At 46.1% G+C, this 20057-nt stretch overlaps 1 protein-coding gene across 1 annotated transcript in view; it reads right to left on the bottom strand.

Annotated features, from left to right (window-relative positions):
* The window catches only part of TTLL8 (tubulin tyrosine ligase like 8), a 45961-nt gene extending 26093 nt beyond the window's left edge, over window positions 1-19868 (bottom strand). The window contains 3 exon segments of the mRNA XM_084803203.1: window positions 209-300; window positions 18197-18304; window positions 18885-19868. Coding sequence (XP_084659329.1) covers window positions 209-300; window positions 18197-18304; window positions 18885-19287 — 603 coding nt within the window. The 5' untranslated portion in view covers window positions 19288-19868.
* Between the last annotated feature and the right edge of the window lie 189 nt (window positions 19869-20057).

Here is a 20057-nt window from a genome sequence, read left to right as displayed (position 1 = left end):
TGGCTGTGTAAGTTCACAAGGCACAGGGAGGGGCTGGCTGCCAGCAGGGGTTACACAGGAGACTCAGACAAAGTCAAAAGTGATAGTGGTACCATCTCCATAGAGGAGGAAGTCATCCAGTCAGGCCAATACCCAGATGAAATCCCAAAATAATTTCCATTAAAAAAAAATTAGTACACCCACCCTTGAGTCCCCAAAACACATTTACCTTGATGGCCTTTTCTGTTAACTGTCTTGCTATTTTGTATTTGTCTAATTTGGGGGAACAAGACAAATCTTGGGGGATTCCTTGTTTTAAATCTGCAAAAGAGAAACAGACATCAAGTCAGAGGAAAGGGCCAGTGGCTCAGAATAGTCACTCCATCCTGACAGCAGACACATAGAAGGAGGACTCATCTCCACCTGCCTCTGCCCACTCGGCTCCCGTCCCTATAGTTCTCAGCTTTCTTTTCCGTTTTTTTCTCGAGTCTTCAACAGCCCTCCCCACAGCTGCTTTCCTTCTCCCTGCCTGCCTGCCCCAGGCTACTCTGGGTAGTGTTTAGTTGTTTGCTTGTTTGTTTTTAAGACAGAGTCTATAGCACTGGCCGTCCTGGAAGTCACTATGTAGACCAGGCTAAGCTCAACCTCACAGAGATGCACCTGCCTCTGCCTCCCAAGTGCTGGGACTAAAGGTATGACGTATATATCCTGGCTGGCCTGGAACCCACTATGTAGGCCAGACTGGCTTTGAACTCATATAGGCCCAGCTGCCTCTGCCCTGGGTTGTCTTGGTCCTTTAGTCCCAGTACTTGGGAGGCAGAGGTAGATGCATCAGAAGGTTCCATGCCTGGCCTGAATTTGATAGCCTTGATCCTCTCTGTAATGCCTCTAATGTGTGGAGAGAGAAGGTTTGGACCCCCATTATCTCCACCATGTCCAAGGCTTTTATTCAGTGGCTATCGTCTCCCCTGCCTGGAGGAAGTCCCCCAAGGTCTCCTCTATTCTCGATGGCTCTCCCTGACACCAGCTTCTCTCTTGGCAACCTTTTGATGCCAATCGTCCCCATAGGCGCATACCAAACACTGAGTGTCCAAGGTCTCCCTAGTCTTTTGTCCCCTCTCTCCAATATCTGCTGGGTTCCCACCGGCCATGCCTGTAGTGTACCCCGCGTCGTCCCTCCAGGCAGCACAGGCCCCTGGACGTCCAGCGTTCCCCTTCTCTCTCCAAGCCCTAAACGTGTAGTCTTCACAGCCACAGCTTCCCTGAAGCATACAGATCCACCCAGACTACCCTGACCCACAGTGCCCCTGGGCCTCCAGTGCCCTGGGCACCCAAGGAGCTCCAGGAAGCATCAGCCAACCCCACCCACCTGCTCACTGGTGGCTGTCCTCACCCTGAACCCACAGGCACCAGTATGTGGACTTAAAGCACAAAGCAACTTGGGGAATGGAGAACGACAAGAACTGTTCATCCAGATAGAAAAGGCTAGACCCTAACGGCCGTGTGACAAGACACTCAGAATTTATTCTGAAGCCTGTGAAAGCCACACAAAGCTTCTAGAAGAACGCACAAGAGGGAAACATTGTGCCTTCACCAGGCGCCAAACCAAACCAAACCAAACCAAAACAAAACAAACACCTCAAATGGCACACACACAAAGTAAATACTGGAATTGGTAAATTTGAAACTGTCAAAAATTTAAAAGCTCTGAGGCTGGAGCTATAGTTCAATTGGTAAAGCCTGTGGTGGTTTGAATGAAAATGGTCCCCATGGGCTCACAGGGAGGCGTGGCCTTGTTGGAGGAAGTGTGTAGCCAGGGGGGGGGCTTTGAGGGTTCAAAAGCTCAAGCCATGCCCAGTGGCTCACTCCCTTCCCGCTGCCTGCCAATCCAGATGTAGAGCTCTCAGCACCTCTCCACCACCGTGTCTGCCTGCACGCTGCCATGCTTCCTGCCATGCTGACAATGGACTAAACCTCTAAACTATAAGCCAGGCCTAATGAAATGCTTTCCTTTAAAAGAGTTGGCGTGGTCATGATGTCTCTTCATAGCAACAAAGACCCTAAGACAAAGTGCTTCCCTTGCAAACATGAGAACACGGGTCCCATCACCAGCACTGGCATAGAAAACTACGCCTGGTGTCTGTGCATCTGTAACTCCAGCACTGGGAGGGTGGAGACGAGAGGAGCCCTGGGGCTTGCTGGCCAGCCTGTCTAGCTCATCAGTAAGTTCCCAGGGAGAGACCTTGTCTCAAAACAAGGTAGCCGGCTCCTAAGGAACCACACCCAACGTTGACCTCTGACCTTCACACACATATGTGCACACACACACACGTGTACACAGATGTACACAGCATGGACAAAAATTAAAACGCTCTGTTTTATTAAGAAAAATGAAAAGGCAAACCATAGATGGGGAACCATAACTACAAATACACCACTCGGACATAAAAGGTGTAGAGCGACGGACTCCATTTGGAGAAGCGTTGGCCGGAGCTGGCAAAAGTCTTCCATGAAGGTGGAGACCAGAAGAGGGGAAGAAGTGTATAGGAGTGGGTGCAAAGAAAGTATGTCGGTAAAGCTGCTCAAATAATACTGCCTCAGACAAGGAGAGGTCGTTAAGTCTGTGGTCACGGAATGAATGCTTGGCTTTCAGTAGTGGACAGAACCAACAAAAAGGCCAGCGGTAACAGACAAGGCAGGCAGAACCTCATGCTTAATGCTGATACATTCACTATTTTTCTAGGATAGAATATTCTAGCACTCAGGGAGGTAGAGGTAGGTGGATCCCTGTGAGTTTGAGGCCAGCCTGGTCTACAAAGCGAGTTTCAGGATAGCCAGGACTACACAGAGAAACCTCTGTCTTAAGACAAAAACAAAAACAGGCCAGGTGTGGTGGCGCACACTCAGGGAGGCAGAGGCAGGGGAATCGCTGTGAGTCCGAGGCCAGCCTGGCCTAAAGAGTGATTTCATGACAGAATAACAAAGGCTAAAAACATTGATTCAAAGCTGGGTGCAGTATCACACTCCTGTAATCCCATAACTTGGGAGTTGGGATTGCTGGAAAATATGGAGTTGAAATGCATTCTCGGCTATAGGAGTTTCAGGACCTAAAAACTAAGAGGTGTGGCCGCGCGTGGTGGTGCATGCCTTTAATCCTAGCACTTGGGAGGCAGAGGCAGGCAGATCGGATCACTGTGAGTTCGAGGCTAGCCTGGTCTACAAATCGAGTCCAGGATAGCCAAGGCTACACAGAGAATCCATGTCTCAGAAACAAAAACAAAAACAAACAAAAACCCTAAGAGGTGTGAATTAAAGTTCCCAGAAGGCAGAGAGAAGAGAGAGACTGTACCTGTGGTATAGTTTCTACAAGGCCAAATGGAGAGTTAAAAAGTTGCAGACTGGGGCCTAATTATCTTGGGCTATTTTTACTTCTCTGAATGCCATTTGTTGCCCACATGTATGTGACCCTAGCATCCTTGAGATTATCAAAACTTTAAAATGCGCTCTTAGCAGACCACTAGCCCCCGTTAATCTAAGTCTAAAACTATCAACAGGCATCATTTGAAATCTGTAGTAGAATTATTTTCCCTGTTTTGTTGTCAGCTGCCTACCTATAGCCCAAACACCTCAAAATTTAACTTTCTTTGTTTTGTAACTAGTAATACTTCAAGCAACTGTTTCCATAGTAGATCATGGAATTTGAGTTAACCTAAATCTGTATGCCAGTCTACGGCCACTCACGTTTGGCTCCAGAATAAACTATCTCTTGTCCCTCTGAGGTAAGGACTGTGTTTCTATACTGACAGAAATGACTATGAACGTCACAGTAATAAACTTAAATTTTAGATAAACTAGGAAAGCCAGGGTGACACAGAGAAGCCCTATCTCAAAAAAACAAAAACAAAATAAACCAAAACAAAAGAATCAGAAGAGCGCCCAGCTGCCAGATAGGTGCAGTGGGTAAAAACACTTGCTACAAAAGTCTGGAAACCTGAGTTTCAACTCTGGAACCCATATAAAGGTGTGTGCCTGATAGTTTTTGTCAACTTGACACAAACTAGAGTCACCTGGAAGAGGGAACTTCAACTTCATCAGATTGGCCTGTAGTCAAGTCTGTGGGAACATTTAAGAAATTAAAAAAAAAAAAGATGTGTATGGATGTTTTGTCTGTGTATATGCAGTGCCAATAGAGGCCAGAAGATGGCTTTGGATTTCCCCTGAAACTAGGGTTAAAAATCGTCGTTAGCTGCTAGGTAGGTGCTGGGCATCGAACCTGGGTCCTCTGGTAAAGCAGCTATTACTCTTAACTGCCAAGCCATTTCTCTATGTGGTGCATTTTCTAGGTTGATGATTGATGTGGGAGGGCTCAGCCCATTCTGGGTGGTGCCAGCCTCTAGTGGTCAATTTGGAGCTACTATGTATTCAAATGTTAATTGCTTGTCTTCCAAGATCTTTACTGTTCTACAAGCAAATGCTCACATACATCAAATGATACTGTGTCTCAAATTATCCCTGATTGATCAATAAAATGGACATACCTGGGCTGGGCTGAAGAGAGTTAGGCAGAACTAAGGTTCGTGGGCTTGGAAGGGCAGAAGGATGAGGAGATAGAGGTGCAGGTGTGTTTAATAATCATATGAATCAATGTTAATTCCTCCGCCCCCCTCCCCGACAGGATTTCTCTGTGAAGCCTTGGCTATCCTGAACTCACATCAATCTGCCTGCCTCTGCTTCCCGAGTGCTGGGATTTAAGGCGAATGCCACCACGCCCGGCCAATGTTAATTCTTAATAAGAAATTTACAACAGATGGCACCCAACGAGATTTCATACTATCCCAGCCCTTAAAAAGGCAGATCGCAGTGAGTTCGAGGCCAGCCTGGTCTACAAAGCGAGTCCAGGACAGCCAAGGCTACACAGAGAGACCCTGTCTCGAAACAAACAAACAAACAAACAAACAAACAAACAAACAAACGTATTGGCGAGGAGAATAAAGAGCCACGGTCTGGATGGTTCCGGGCCCTTTGCTCTCTGTACTTAGACTATGTTTGGAATCCTCCTAACTACGAGCAGCTGTTAAGACAGACACAGGCCTCCTGTGAAAATACAGTTGCTGGAAAGGTGGTAGCGGTGGTGGCGGTGGTGGTGGTGGCGGTGGCGGTGGTGGTGGTGTGTGTGTGGGGAGCGCGCACAGATCCTTACCTACGGTGTTTTTCCCCCCAAACCTTGCGCAGTTCGGAACTCAGGCAAGCTAGCTTGCACACGTGCTTCCACGGACCTCACAGGTGGCCCTGCTACTGCCCATGGGGTCAACTTTCCCAGGAGCTGCAGCGGAGCAAAGGGAGTGGTCAAACTTCCAAGGAACACGGAGCCTGCAGGACACACACTTCCCGGAGACCACAGACCAATCTGAGCTCGGGATAAAGCCTCCATCACCCAGAGCTGGAAGCGGATGGAACTGGCTCCTGATACCCACGGTGAAGCTTGAAGCTGCACAGAACCAAGGTGGGTCAGAAAGTCACTGTCTTTTTAAAATAAAAGTAAAAAAGACCCATAATGGTGGCTAAAAGATTAACCTTCGTCAATTACCGCGGCAGTAGGATCGCAAAAACAGGGGAACAATCTGCATGTCTCCCACAGCTGATAATTTTGGGGCTCCCACGGAAGAACTTAAAACTCATTATTATAGTGAACTAATTAATTAATTTTGTAATTTAACTAAAATAATCTAACGAGTAAACACATGCCTTTGATCTCAATACTTAGGAAACAAGGACAACAAACAGGTTCCTTGTGAACTCGAGAGCAGCCTAATTTACAAAACAATTCCAGGATAGCCCAGGCTACGCAAAACAAAAACAAAAAGCCCTGTCTCAATAAAATTAATAATTATATCTCTGTAAAAGAGTATATTTAAACTCCATATAATCTTGTTCTAGTTTATCAACATAATTTTTTGTATATTCAATGGTAATATTATTCATCCCCTTTGAGGGGTGAATATAGCTGACCTAGATAAAAATTGGACTGCTAAATTAAATCAATTTATACTTAGGATGACTTAAAACTGGAGGACAAATGCTATGTTATTTTGGGAGAGAGTCTTTCTGTTTGTGTCTACAGGAAAAAAGAAAAGGCTTTGGATTCTATCCAAAGTAATAAGGGTCAGATTTGAAAGAGGGAGACCTGGATATCTTGGCTATACACAGAAAGAAAAATAAAAAAGACCAAATGGGTAATGTATATGCTGATCCCCAGGTAATGTATATGCTGATCCCCAGGTAAGGTATATGCTGATCCCCAGGTAATGTATATGCTGATCCCCAGGTAAGGTATATGCTGATCCCTCCATATTGGAACATCTCGAAAACTGACTGGGGCATATACATATCTGCAGACAATTTCCACTATCCATGGCCAACAAATCCTTGGCTACAACATCCTCAGGACTCATCATGCCATCCTCTATCTGGCATAAATAAAAAATTATCTTACAATTTCTTCACAATCCAAACTAGCTCCTAAGAAAGACAGCTACCTTACAAAGATGTCTGCTCAAAAAAAAAAAAAAAAAAAAAAGAGAAGAAAACCATCCTTAATTGATCTGTGCATCCTACACACCTCATGCATTTATAATTTTAGAACCGTATATTACTTGTGAGAAATTAGGTTTTCAGAGCAAAAGAACCGGACACCAGAGGTAATGTTGCATTGGACGTGACCAGGATTCATCCTGGAGGATGCTGAGACACTGACACAAGAGATTCCAACATTCTACATGGTCCTGCTTCAGCTGCTGTTCCATTAAAGACTCCTTCCGGGACAGCTTCAAAGAAAGCTACGGATCCCAACTGGTCCAGCTTTTCAGACGGTTCCAAACAAGACTTCAATTAAGCCTACAATTTCTCAATATTTAGAGACTGGACAACAAATGTTATTACTAGCTTGCTTAACCATTTCCCCCAATTTCTTTTGGGCCCCAAAAAGGTATCCTATGCCCCCAAATCAGCAGGAAGCAACACAAGAGATCAACGCCCCTTAAGGTGGGCTGGGCAGGACAGAGATGGGCAGAGCTAAGGTTCTTGGGCTTGGAGCAGAGAAGGATCATGGAAGAGAGAGTTGGAGGAGAAGAGGAAAGGAGAAAGGACCAGGTTGCCATAGGTTAGCGTGAACTAGAGGCACGTGGCTGGGAACAGCTTGCTCTGAGCATTGATGTGATGCAGAGCAGCCGCCCAAATGGAGCATGTGCAAGCATTTATGGGAATTTTGCATGGAATGTGTGGCTGGGGGATAACAGGGTAGCTTAGGGGGTTACGATCTGCCTAGCCCCAGGCCTATTAAGGTTTATTAAAACTCTAACAGGCGGAATTAACAATCTTAGGAATCAATGCTAAATATTAATAACCTATTGACAATACCAACCCTGGTTAGGTGGTCCTGTATAAGAAGAAGCACGCTGAGCAAGCCATGGAAAGCAAGTCAGTGAGCAGCATCCCTCCGTGGCCTCTGCTTCAGTTCCCGCCTCTAGTTTGTTTGTTTGCTTGTTTGAGACAAGATCATCTCTCTACATATCCCTGGCTGTTCTGGAACTTACTGTGTAGACCAGGCTAGCCTTAAACTCACAGAGATCGGCCGGTTTCTGCCTCCCAAGTGTAAAAGTAACTTTTACTCTTTTTCACTTGTTGTCTCAGAGGCTTACTGCCTCCTTCTGCTAACCTAGGCCTAGTCCTGGAAGCTTCTAGCCTCTGTACAATCTAACCTAGACCTAGAATGTTTTCAGCCTCTGAGACTTACTGCTTAATGAGCTCACCCTTACTTGTTCTTTCTGAGCTCTGGACTGGCTGGCTCAACTCAGCTATTCTGGCTCAAACTCCTCTCCCAGCTGACTTATTTAATCTGGCTTCTCTCTCAGCCTGGAATTGCTCTGCTTGGCCACAAACTAACTCAGCAATCTGTTCTAATCTTCTGGCTTCTTCTCATTTTCTGGCTCGTTCCATTTTCACCTGGCTTCTCTTTCTGCAACTCCTCTCTCTATTACTGTCCTGGTAAAAACTGCCTCCCTCTCTGTTAAAAAAAAAAAAAGCCCCTTAAAGCAGCTTCTCTTTCCTTTCTCTTCTCCTGAGAGTTGGTCATAGCCTATGCTTCCTTCTACAAACTATCTTTACCTTCATTTGGGATTAAAGGCATGTACCATGATGCCTGGACCTAAGCTTTTCTTTACCTGATACTTGCTCTTATACCAGGCTGGCCTTGAACTCAGATCTCTTTGCCTCTGTCTCTTGGATTAAAGGCATGTTTGTATTCTAGCTGGATCACAAAGACCTAGAAAGTCTTTGGATATGATCTTTTGCCAGAACAGCCATGTTCTGAATTAACATTCCTCTACATCTAAGTGCTGAGATTAAAGCATGTGCTACCATGCCTAACTCAGCTAACTAAAAATATTTTAAGAATCTGGTTTTGTACAGGGTTATAGATATGAGTCTATTCACATTCTTCTACATGCAGAGATCCAGTTAGACCAGCACCATTTGTTAAGGATGTTTTCTTTTTTCCATTGTATAACTTTGGCTTCTTGGTCAAAAGTCAAGTGTCTATAGGTGTGTGGATTTACTTCTGGAACTTCAGTGTGATTCTGTTAATCAACCTATCTGTTTTTATGCTAATACCATGCAGTTTTCATTACTATTACTCTGTAGTACAGATTGAAAGCAGGGATCATGATGGCACCAGAAGATCTTTAATTGTACAGGGTTGTTTTTTAGCTATCCTGGGGTTTTTTGTTTTTGTTTGTTTTGTTTTTCCATATGAAGTTGAGTATTGTTCTTTCAAGGTCTGTGAAGAACTGTGTTGGAATTTTGATGAAAATTGTGTTGAATCTTTAGTTGCTTTTAGTAAGATGGTCACTTTTTTAAAATTGTATTTATTGCATATGAGTGCTTTATCTGCAGAAGAGGGTATCAGATTACATTATAGGTGGTTATGAGCCACCATGTGGTTGCTGGGAATTGAACTCAGGACCTCTGGAAGAGCAGGTGGCGCTCTTAACCACTGAGCCATCTCTCCAGCCCAATGGTCACTTTTATTATGTTAATCCTACTGATCCATGAGCATGGGAGATCTTTCCATCTTCTGATATCTTCTTCAATTTATTTTTTCAAAGACTTGAAGTTCTTGTCATAGAGGTCATTCGTTAGTTTGGTTAGAGTTACACCAAGATATTTTATATTATTTGTGGCTATTGTAGAGAGTGTTGTTTCCCTGATTTCTTTCTCAGCCTATTTATCATTAGTGTGTAGGAGGGCTACTGATGTTTTTTTGGGTTTTGCTTTTTTATTTTTTAATTTAATTAATTAATTATTTATTTATTTAGCTAATTTTGTATCCAGCCACTTCAATGAAGGTGTTTATCAGCTGTCAAAGTGGATCAAAGGCCTTGATATAAAACCAGATACACTAAGCCTGACAGAAGAAATAGTAGAGAAGAGCCTTGAATGCATTGACACATGAGACAATTTCCTGAACAGAATACCAACAGCTCAGGCACTAAGATCCACAATTAATAAATGAGACCTCATGACACTGAAAAGCAAAGGACACCATCAAAAGGACAAAACAGCAGCCTACAGAATGGAAAAAGATCTTCACCAATTCCACATCTGGCAGAGGGCTAATATCCAAAGTATGTATGTATATATATATAAACTCAAGAAACTAGACATTATCAAATGAAACAATCCAGTTTAAAAATAGGGTATGGATCTAAACAGAATTCTCAATGGAAGAACCTCTAAAGGCCAAGAAGTACTTAAAGAAATTTTCGACATTTTGAGTCTTCAGGAAAATATGAATCAAAACAACTTTAAGATTCCATCTTATACCTGTCTGATGGCTAAGATAAAAAAAAAAAGTGACAGTCCATGTTAACAAGGATGTGGCTTCTTCTTCCTTGGGAAAACACCAAATGGTAGATGACACTCATGCAGCCAGAGAGCCAGGACCCGTGGGGCCCAGGATTAGGAGGCCGGGAGGTAAGGCCAAAGACAAGGAGTGGATCCCGTCACCAAGCTTGGCTCCCTAGCTGAGGACATGAAGATCAAGTCCTTGGAGGAGATCTAGCTGTTCTCCCTGCCCATTAAGGAATCTGAGATTATTGAATTTGTCCTGGGCGCATCCCTAAAGGATAAGGTTCTCAAGATCATGCCAGTGCAGAAGCAGACTCGGGCTGGCCAGCGGACCAGGTTCAAGGCTTTTGTCGCTACCAGGGACGGCAATGGTCACGCTAGTCTTGGTGTTAAGTGCTCCAAGGAGGTGGCCACTGCTAGCTGAGGGGTCATCATCTTGGCCAAGCTTTCCGCTGTCCCTGTGCGGAGAGGCTACTGGGGGAATAAACACTGTGGGCAGATGAGGGGTCGGGGAATGCACAGGGAAGGGGGTTGGGAGGGGAAGAGGAGTAATCAAGTGGAGGGAGGACTCGGGGAGAGAGTGCTGGGAGAGGAGGGAGGACTCGGGGAGAGAGTGCTGGGAGAGGAGGGAGGACTCGGGGAGAGAGTGCTGGGAGAGGAGGGAGGACTCGGGGAGAGAGTGCTGGGGGAGGAGGGAGGACTCGGGGAGAGAGTGCTGGGGGAGGAGGGAGGACTCGGGGAGAGAGTGCTGGGGGAGGAGGGAGGACTCGGGGAGAGAGTGCTGGGGGAGGAGGGAGGACTCGGGGAGAGAGTGCTGGGGGAGGAGGGAGGACTCGGGGAGAGAGTGCTGGGAGAGAAGGGAGGACTCGGGGAGAGAGTGCTGGGAGAGAAGGGAGGACTCGGGGAGAGAGTGCTGGGAGAGAAGGGAGGACTCGGGGAGAGAGTGCTGGGAGAGGAGGGAGGACTCGGGGAGAGAGTGCTGGGAGAGAAGGGAGGACTCGGGGAGAGAGTGCTGGGGGAGGAGGGAGGACTCGGGGAGAGAGTGCTGGGAGAGACAACTGGAATCAAAGGGGCACCTCTGGGATGAGCTAGACACCTAAGACAGTGGAAACTCCCAGGAATCCATGAGTGTGACGCAAGACAAGACTCCTAGCAGTGGGGGATACAGACCGTGAACTGGCCGACTCTTGTAATCGGACGAAACTTCCAATGGACAGACTGGGACACCAACCCAGGCAACAAAACCCTTGACCTACAATTTGTCCTGCCTACCAGATGTGCAGGGGTAAAGGAGGAGCAGAAGTTGTGGGAATGGCCAACCAATGACTGGTCCAGCTTGAGACCCATACCATAAGGAGCCCATCCCTGACACTGCTAAACATAGGTGGAGCTTGAGAGGGGGGGGAGGAAGGACTTACAGGAAGGATCCAGAGGGGTCAAGGACACCACAAGAAAATCCACAGAATCAGCTAACCTGGGTTCATTGGGGCGCACAGAGACTGAACTGCCAACCAGGGAGTCTGCATGGGACTGACTTAGGCTCTGTGCTCATATGCTAGAGTTGTGTAGCTTGGCCTTCATGTAGGACTCATAACAGTAGGACATGGGCTGTCTTTGACTCTGTTGCCTGCCTTTGGGGCCCTTTCCCCCTACTGGACTGCCTCATCTGGACACAATAGAAGATGATGCATCTAGTTGTTTTGTTTGTTTTTCAAGACAGGGTTTCTCAGTGTAGCCCTGGCTGTCCTAGACTCACTTTGTAGACCAGGCTAGCCTTGAACTCAGAGATCTGCCTGCCTCTGCCTCCTGAGTGCTGAGATTAAATGTGTGCTCTATCAGTATAGCATCTAGTCTTACTGCAACTTGGTATGCCAGGGCTAGTTGCTATCCATGGGAGGCTTCCCTTTTCTGAACAGAAATGGATGAGGATTGGATGTGGGGGAGTGGGAGGAAGGACTGGAAGGAGAGAAGGGAGGGGAAACTGAGGTTGGGATGTTTATAATAATAAAAATAATAAATTAATTTTCTTTTAAAGATAGTAAAAAAAAAAAAAAAAGAATCTGGTCTCTGGTAATCTGGAGCTGGAGATTCAGCTGTGAATAACAAGGGACCAGCACCACTTAAGTGCAAACTTTGCTTTACTGGAATAATCGATGAGGGTTGGCTGGGGCTCAGGAGCCAGCTGCGATCGATAAGGGACCAGCATTATTGAGGCAAAATCTGGGAAGATTTTCCTGGGCCAAGGTTGCAACTCAAGCTGGCAGTGAACTTGGCAATGTGCAAGAGTTGCCCCCATGGTGCTAGTATTGAAGTCATGAGGGATCATGGGGAAGAGCTGAGACTAGGCACCGTGTGGCAGGATTGGAGCTCCCCTAAGGAGAGATCAGCTGAGACTACCAGTGAGGTGTAGGTTTAGTTAGAGTGGAGAGGCCAGTACTGTGGGACGGACCACCAAGGATAGCAACAGAAAGCAAGCTAGAGATGCAGAGACCCACAGGCAAACACTACTACTAGCCAGGGGAAAGCTGCAGAAGAGAGGAGAAAGGATTGTAGGAGCCAGAGGGCCAAGAACACCAAAAGGATATGGCTCAGAGAATCAACTAAGCAGGGCTCCCAGGGGCTCCCAGAAACTGAAGTGACAGACCCCGTATGGGTCTGAGGTAGGTCCTCTGAGTATTGCTTATGGTTGTGTAGCTAGGTATTCCTGTGGGGGTCCCAACAATGGGACTGAGGGTGCCTCTGGCTCTTATGCCTGCACTTGGGACCCTTTTCCTCCTCCTGTGTTGCCTCATCCAGCCTTGATACGAGGGTTTGTGCCCAGTCTTACTGTGTCTTGTTAGGCCATATTCGGTGGATATCCCCCGGGAGGCCTGCTGTTTGCTTGTTTCTTATTTTGAAGGGAACCAGGGGAGGAGTTGATCTCAGGGAGAGGGGAGTCGGAGAGGGGGACCTGGAGGAGTAGAGAGAGGGGAAACTGCGGTTGAGACGTAAACGTATGAGGGAAGAATAAAAGTTTAAAAAAAAAAGGCAAGCTGAGATAAGGTGAAACTGTACATGCCGGAGGCATCCTGCAAAGCCCAGTTGAGGCTACAGCTGTCCCCTCCAAATCCAGGGTGGGAGGGACAGGTGACATGCCATGAGGAGGCAGCATAGAACAAGGGTCAATATAAGGCTCCCCACAGAGCAGGTGCATCCTGGGTAGAAAGTCCATACCTTAGTGGGAAGGTGGGCCATACCAGAGCAAAGATAATCAAAGACAGAAGAACAGTGTGTGGCCAAGCAGACAGGAACAAACCAACTGTAAGGTTATTCTGATGGAAGCCAGGGAGACACAAGCATATTCTAGGGTTAGATCTTTATGAAGGAGTTATTGTAAATTTTATGAAAGTGGAATGAATATGTGGTTATATAAAAATGTCCCTTTAGAGATAGTAAATATATAGATAGATAAACATATTTATTAAAAAATAATTGAAAGTATTACTAAAGATGAAAGGGAGATATTTTATAACATTAAAAATAGGCATAGTGGGGCTGGACAGATAGCTGCTCACAACCATTTGTAACACAGTTCCAAGGGATCTGATGCTCTCTGGCCTCTTGTGGGCACTGCACATACACGGTGCACATATATACACACAGATAAGACACTCATACACATAAAATGAAAACTGAAATTAAAATCAATAGAGATAGACAATGCTACTCTTAGCTTTAATCTGAAGAGCCCCTCTTGTCAGTGAATAGTGGCCCATGTAAACTCACATGCTCAAAGTGCTGGGAATCAACAGCCCTAAATGACATTTACATCATCCCAAAGCTCAGGGAACACTGGGAAAAACGATTTCAAAATGCCATCTCTGGGCAACACACAACAAATCAGAAACTCACACCAGTTCGAGTTGCCAGAATTGGGTCTTGTGAACAGTCAGAGACAGGCTCTGGTGGCCCCACACCTCACAGATGAACTATTGTCTATGGGCAGTGTCTGGGAAGTGGGGAGCTATTTCCTTTAGTTGTCTACCCATGGGTGAGCCCACCAGACTCCAGTGCATGACTCCAAGTTGATGATCACATGGATGGCCCTGGATGAACTTGGCAGATCACAAAATAAACTAAGAGACATGAATCTGGGAAAGGGACTTTTAGGGAGCAGGAAATTGACAAGAGACTGGAAGGAAATGAGAGAGAAACCGGAAAGCATTATATAAGTATGTGAAATTATCAATAAACTTAATAAAATCATAAAAAACAATTATCAATAAGCTTAATAAAAATAATAAAAATAACTTAATAAAAATACAACAGTTTCAAATCTGTATGCACCTAATAACATGGCTTCAAAATAGAAATACAAGTTGAGATGAGCAAAGACAGCCGCACTGGGGCATTTGAATCTGCTTCTTTGGGGGAAATGAAAGATTAAACAATGGATCAGTACAGCAACTTGGATATGATGAGCAATCAGATGACCTAAACACACATCAAAGGCTCAGCCTCCAAACCCCAACACATCTAAAAGTATTTACCATGATGTAGATTGCGATGTGCCTACGTCTGTGACATGTAATTCTGGATGTCTGCGGTGACAGAGTCTGGTCACCAGGGGTGTGTCTCTAGGACTATATGTTGCCTGGCTCTCTTTCTGTGACTCCCTTTCTCTGCCTCCTGACATTCTCAAGCACGATGAACTGAAGCCTCTTACACCTTTAGCCAAATGAACAATTCCTCCTTTAAGTTCTTTTGTTAGATATTTTTCACAGCAACAATAAAACACAGAAGTCAGGCGGGGTGGCACACGCTTTATAGTCCCAGCATTCTGGGAGGCAGAGGCCAACCTGGTCTAACAAAGTGAGTCCAGGACATCCAAGGCTACACACAGAGAAACCCCGTGTTGGAAAAACCAGATGACCAAAGCAAAACAATAAAATACAGAGGTCGAATTTCCTGTCAATTACCAAACCAAACTAGGAGTATATAAAGACAAGTAGAAAATTCCCTAAATGCTCCAGAATTAGTAGCATGCTTAGGACAAATCAAGTAAAGTTCAAATAATATGAATGAAATTAAAAATATGACATATCAAAGCACTACAATGCAGTTAAAATAGTAATGAGGGAGATCTGTAGGTTATTAAGCGCAGATTTCAGAAAATAAAACATTTTGGAAATTATCTTTATGTCAGCCCAAGAGGGTAGAAAGAAAACAATTCCTCTCAAGGCAGTTGGATGAAAGGAAATAAGAGGTTAAGAGCAAAATTCAATTAAGTGAAAAGTATCCTAGAGAAAATTAACACAAGCAAGAGTTGGCTATATGGAATTTGGGGGGGGGGCACTGGGGCTGTGGCTCAGTGATCATGCACTTGCCTAGCATGCACAGTTATGAGTTAGATCCCAATACTGAGGAGATTAAAAAGGAAAGGAAGGAAAAGAAAATTTAGCTGGGCATGGTGGCACATACCTTTAATACCAGCACTCGGGAGGCAGAGGCAGGCAGATTGGTGTGAATTCGAGGCCAGCCTGCTCTACAAAGCAAGTCCAGGCCAAAACTACACAAAGAAACCCTGTCTTGAAAAAAGCAAAAAACAAACAAACAAACAAAAATAAAAAACCAAGAAAAGAAAATTTTAAACTGATGAAAAAAAAATTTTTTTCCCCAGAGCTGAGGACTGAACCCAGGGCCTTGCGCTTGCTAGGCAAGCACTCTACCACTGAGCTAAATCCCCAACCCCTAAACTGATGAAATTTTATCTAGACATATTAAGTAGAAATACATAAAACACAAATTAGCCACATTGCAAATGAAAAAGGAGATATTGCCCCAACTATGAATATTAAGGTATTAACAAGAGTTTATTAGTATCTACATGCCAACACTTGGAAAGCTCATGTGAAATGGGCATTTTCTTTGAAGTTCACATGAAAACTAGCATAAAAGAAATAGAGAATCCAGATCATCTTATTTCCATTCAAGACATTAATTGCAAAATTAAAATATCGCAAATGAAAACTCAAGGTGTAGATGGTGTCACAAGTTACTCTATCCAAATATTTAAGGGAAGAGTTTTCATATAACCAGGAAGCGATACCTTTAACACCAAAACCTGAATAAGACATTGCAAGGAAGGGACAGTGCACACTGATCTCTCTCATAATGGCAGACACAAGCTCTAGCTGTACAGTCGTAAATTAAATCCTCTGACAGGGAGAAAGAAAAAACAAAAACAAACCAAAGCATGACCAAATGGAGTTTATTCCAGGAATGCAGAGTCGGTTTAGTGTTTGACAAGCTCTTTGCACAATCCACCTCATTAATATATAACATTAACACTATGACCCAACAGATGCAGAAGAAAACATACCACAGCAGTTGGTAATTGTTTACTTAAAGCAGAGGCTGGAGAGGTGGATCAGTGGTTAAGAGTGTTTGCCACTCAGGCATGAGGACCAGAGTTCATATCCTAGTGCCCATGTTACAAGGCATCTCACAAATGCTCTGGGGGATCAGATGCCGCCTTCTACCTTCTGTATACACACACACACACACACACACACACACACACACACACACGCACACACACACGGAAATGAAATTTAAATGTCATCTATAGCAGACTTAAAAACACCAAATACATGAGTAAATCTAGCAATAGAAACATTGTACATCGCACAATGAAATCTATAAGCCACAGGCGAGAAGAACTAGACGACTAAATGTTCCTATTTTTGGACATTTAATATTAATATGTTAATTCACCCCCAAACTGACTCATAAATTCAACCTAAACAACAACCATAAGGACAGCCCCAGCAGGCTATGTACATGTATATAAGTCAATCAGGTCCTAAAATTTTCCCAGAAGTGCAAAAGTCCAGGAGAACCAGGCAATCTTGAAGGACGAGTTCACAGGACTTAAATTATAAAGCCTCTGCAGTGAAAACACTGGCCTAGGAAAGGGATGAGCAGAAAGACCGGGACAGCAGGACAGATAAGTCCCATCCTCAATCCCATTAGGTGGCAGACCTGAAATGTAAGAGGTGAAATGGCAAAGCTTCAAAAAGAAAAGAAAAGGAAAGGAAAAAAAAAGGGGGAGGGGTATTACCTTCTGGAAGGAAGTAGGTAGAATCTTTAAGATACAAGGGCTCTCATTATATATGGAAAAATCAGTAAGTAGGCCTCGGTTAAAAACAGAAATTCACGGGCTAGGCATTATGACACATTCTTTAATCCCAACAACTTGAGAGGCAGAGGCAGGCGGGTCTATATGAGTTCAAGCCAGTCTGGTATACATAGTGAGTTCCAGGCCAGCCAGGATATATAATGCATTCCTTTAATCCTAGCACTGGGGAGGCAGAAGCAGGCGGGGCCAATCTAGTCTACGAGCAAGTTCCAAGACAGCAAGAGCTACACAGAGGAACTGTGTCTTGAAAAACCAAATAAATAGACGGTAGATAGATAGATGATAGATAGATGATTGATAGATAGATAGATGGATGGATGGATGATAGAAAAACAAAACTAATCAACCAACCAAAACCTTAGAAGCTAAGATTATGGAAGCAAGAAGCCGGGTGTGGTGGCGCACACCTGTAATTCCAGCACTCGGGAGGCAGAGACAGGCAGATCGCTGTGAGTTCGAGGCCAGCCTGGTCTACAAAGTGAGTCCAGGACAGCCAAGGCTACACAGAGAAACCCTGTCTCGAAAGACAAAACAAAACAAAACAAAAAAAGATTATGAAAATAATCATTACGCCTCCGATGGCCAGCCACTGATTTTCATGAGTATGTGTAATACCTGATCTGACACAGAGCTGCAAACCAGTAAGACTCACTATTAACAATAGCCAAGATCTGTAGTAAACATTCGACCGTCATGGGTGTAAGAGAAATGGGGAAAAAAAAAAAAGCCACAGAATGATACTGGTAACACCCACCAGAATGGTCCAAACCTGCAAGGCCAATGCCAACTGTTTGGGGGATGGAGACACCTCAGCTGGTAAGTCTGAGCTATGTCTTCTAAAACGACATGTGTACCCACCTATGACATGGGATTTTACTTACAGGTATTTAGGTATTCCTCAAGGAATGTGAACCATGTCTTAAGGGCCAGTGCAGGAATCCATTAGAATAAAAGACTTTCTACTTGTCCTACCAGAACACTCTCCCAGGACCAACACGTCCGCTTTTCACAATCCTCAGAAACCCCAGAAGCCCAAGAGGCTGCAGAAGCTGGGCCTCCTCCACTATCCCCCAAGCCCCGGTGCCTGCTCTTTTGAGTAAGGCTGTCTCAAATGCGGAACACAAAGGTACAGACTATTTTCTTCTTTGTGATCTCCATCCGACGGAGCAGCGGAAGACAGCTTCTTCCTCTCGCCATTCTCCATGCTTGCCTCGCGTAGCTGGTTCTTTTGGCCCCGGGCCCCTGCTGACAAGGGTGGCGAGGTCAGACATACACACTGAAGCAAGCCTTGGGTTCTGAGACCCGGGACTGGGGAGGGAGGTCTGGAAAGGAGGTCTGGGGTAAAGGGACAGGTCATGATGTGGAGGTGAGAAGTGAGATGGGTAAGTTAGGGCAGGGAGACAACTCAGAGGTAAGGAAATAAGGCTGGGGTTGAAGAGACGGGTTTGGGGCAGAGTTAGGGAGATCCGCGTGGGAGAACCAGTCATGAGCGGAATCCAGGTCTGGAGCTAAGAAGGGAAGGTAAAGGTAGGGAGACAGGTCACAAATTGGGGCGCAGGTTTAGGGACAGGAAGGGGAGGCAATCATGGAGTTTGGAGGGAGGCGGGAAGGTGAGGGAAAGAAGGTTGAACAGGCGGGGTGGGGTGAAAGTGGATAGGGGAAGTGGAGAGGGTAAGGCTAGGAAAGTTCTGTGGTTCTAAGGAGCGAGGTCTGGGGTTCCAATCGGAGGGGGGGCGGGGAGGGGTTCGGAGCGCGAGGTGGGAGGGAGACCTGGGCGGTAGCCAGGACAAGCCTGGCGGGTGGGCGGGCAGAGAGTGCTCACCTGGGACCCGCCCAGAAGCACGTGCTCCTACGCTCTTGCTGCGAGTTGAGCCGCTGGGCGCCTTGCGGTCGCCTGGGGCAACGGTCCCTGACTGCGCGGCGCATTGTGTAGACCCCTCGCGCAGGTGGCGGGGCTTGCGGTGCGCTGAGCGGCGCCCAGCCCGGGGTGTAGGACTTCTTGGACGCGTGGGCGGCCGGGGCTGCTGAAGGCAACGCGGAGTCTGATGGCGACGGCCCACGGAGTATACCCCGAACGCGGACTCCCGGATGCAGTGGCTGGCGTTCCCACTGAGCCTTGGTTCTAGATCCAGTCCGGTGCGGCGGTCCGAGGAGTGGTCAAGGCCAGGGCGGAGCTGGCGGCGGGGGCGGGGGCGGGGACTAAGGCCGGGGACCAAGGCGGCCATGCGTCAGGCATAGTCCTTAAGTGACTGCGACCCCCGCCAGGGTTATGTGCTCCTGCTCCACATCTCCCACGCACCTGTCAGGGTCACACAGACAACCTGGCACTCAGACTACACCAAGTCACAAAGACTATGGGTCACACCCTGCCCCACCCTCAACTTCCTCCCTCCTGATTCCCTTGCTTTCCACAAAATGCCCCCACCTAGGCCTGAAGCTGAGATGGAGTCACAGGGTCCTTTCAGGCAGGTGTCTCCCGGACAAGTCCCCTTGTCAACCGAGGGTGTCTACTGAGATTAGGGTGGCCAGAGGAACATAGAGTGGCCTTGGTACGGTAGTGGGGTGCCTGTGCTGTGTCTTTAGTGTTCCCAGGCTGTCCCTTCCCTATAGCCAGTGCCACTTGCCACCTAGGCCTTACCAGGTTAGTTCCTGTGTTTGTCCAGCCTCCCCTATGTGACACCTTGGGCTGTGTTGAGGAGGCCCACCACCCAGGCCCAAACCTCAGGACATCTTTAGTTGGCTTAAAGCAGTGGTTCTCAACTTGTAGTAGGTGGTGACCTCACTCACAGAGGTCCTCTATCAGATAGCTTGCATATCAGATATTTATATTACGGGTTTGTCTTGTTTTGTTTTTCGAGACAGGGTCTCTCTGTGTAGCTTTAGCTGTCCTGGACTCGCTTTGTAGACCAGGCTGGCTTTGAACTTCACAGCGATCTGTCTGCCTCTGCCTCCCGAGTGCTGGGGTTAAAGGCGTGCGCCACCACCGCCCGGCCTA

The sequence above is a fragment of the Acomys minous genome (assembly GCF_964271855.1).
Source record: "Acomys minous genome assembly, chromosome: 12".
Classification (NCBI taxonomy): Eukaryota; Metazoa; Chordata; class Mammalia; order Rodentia; family Muridae; genus Acomys; species Acomys minous.
This window is presented reverse-complemented; position numbering and strand designations above follow the sequence as displayed.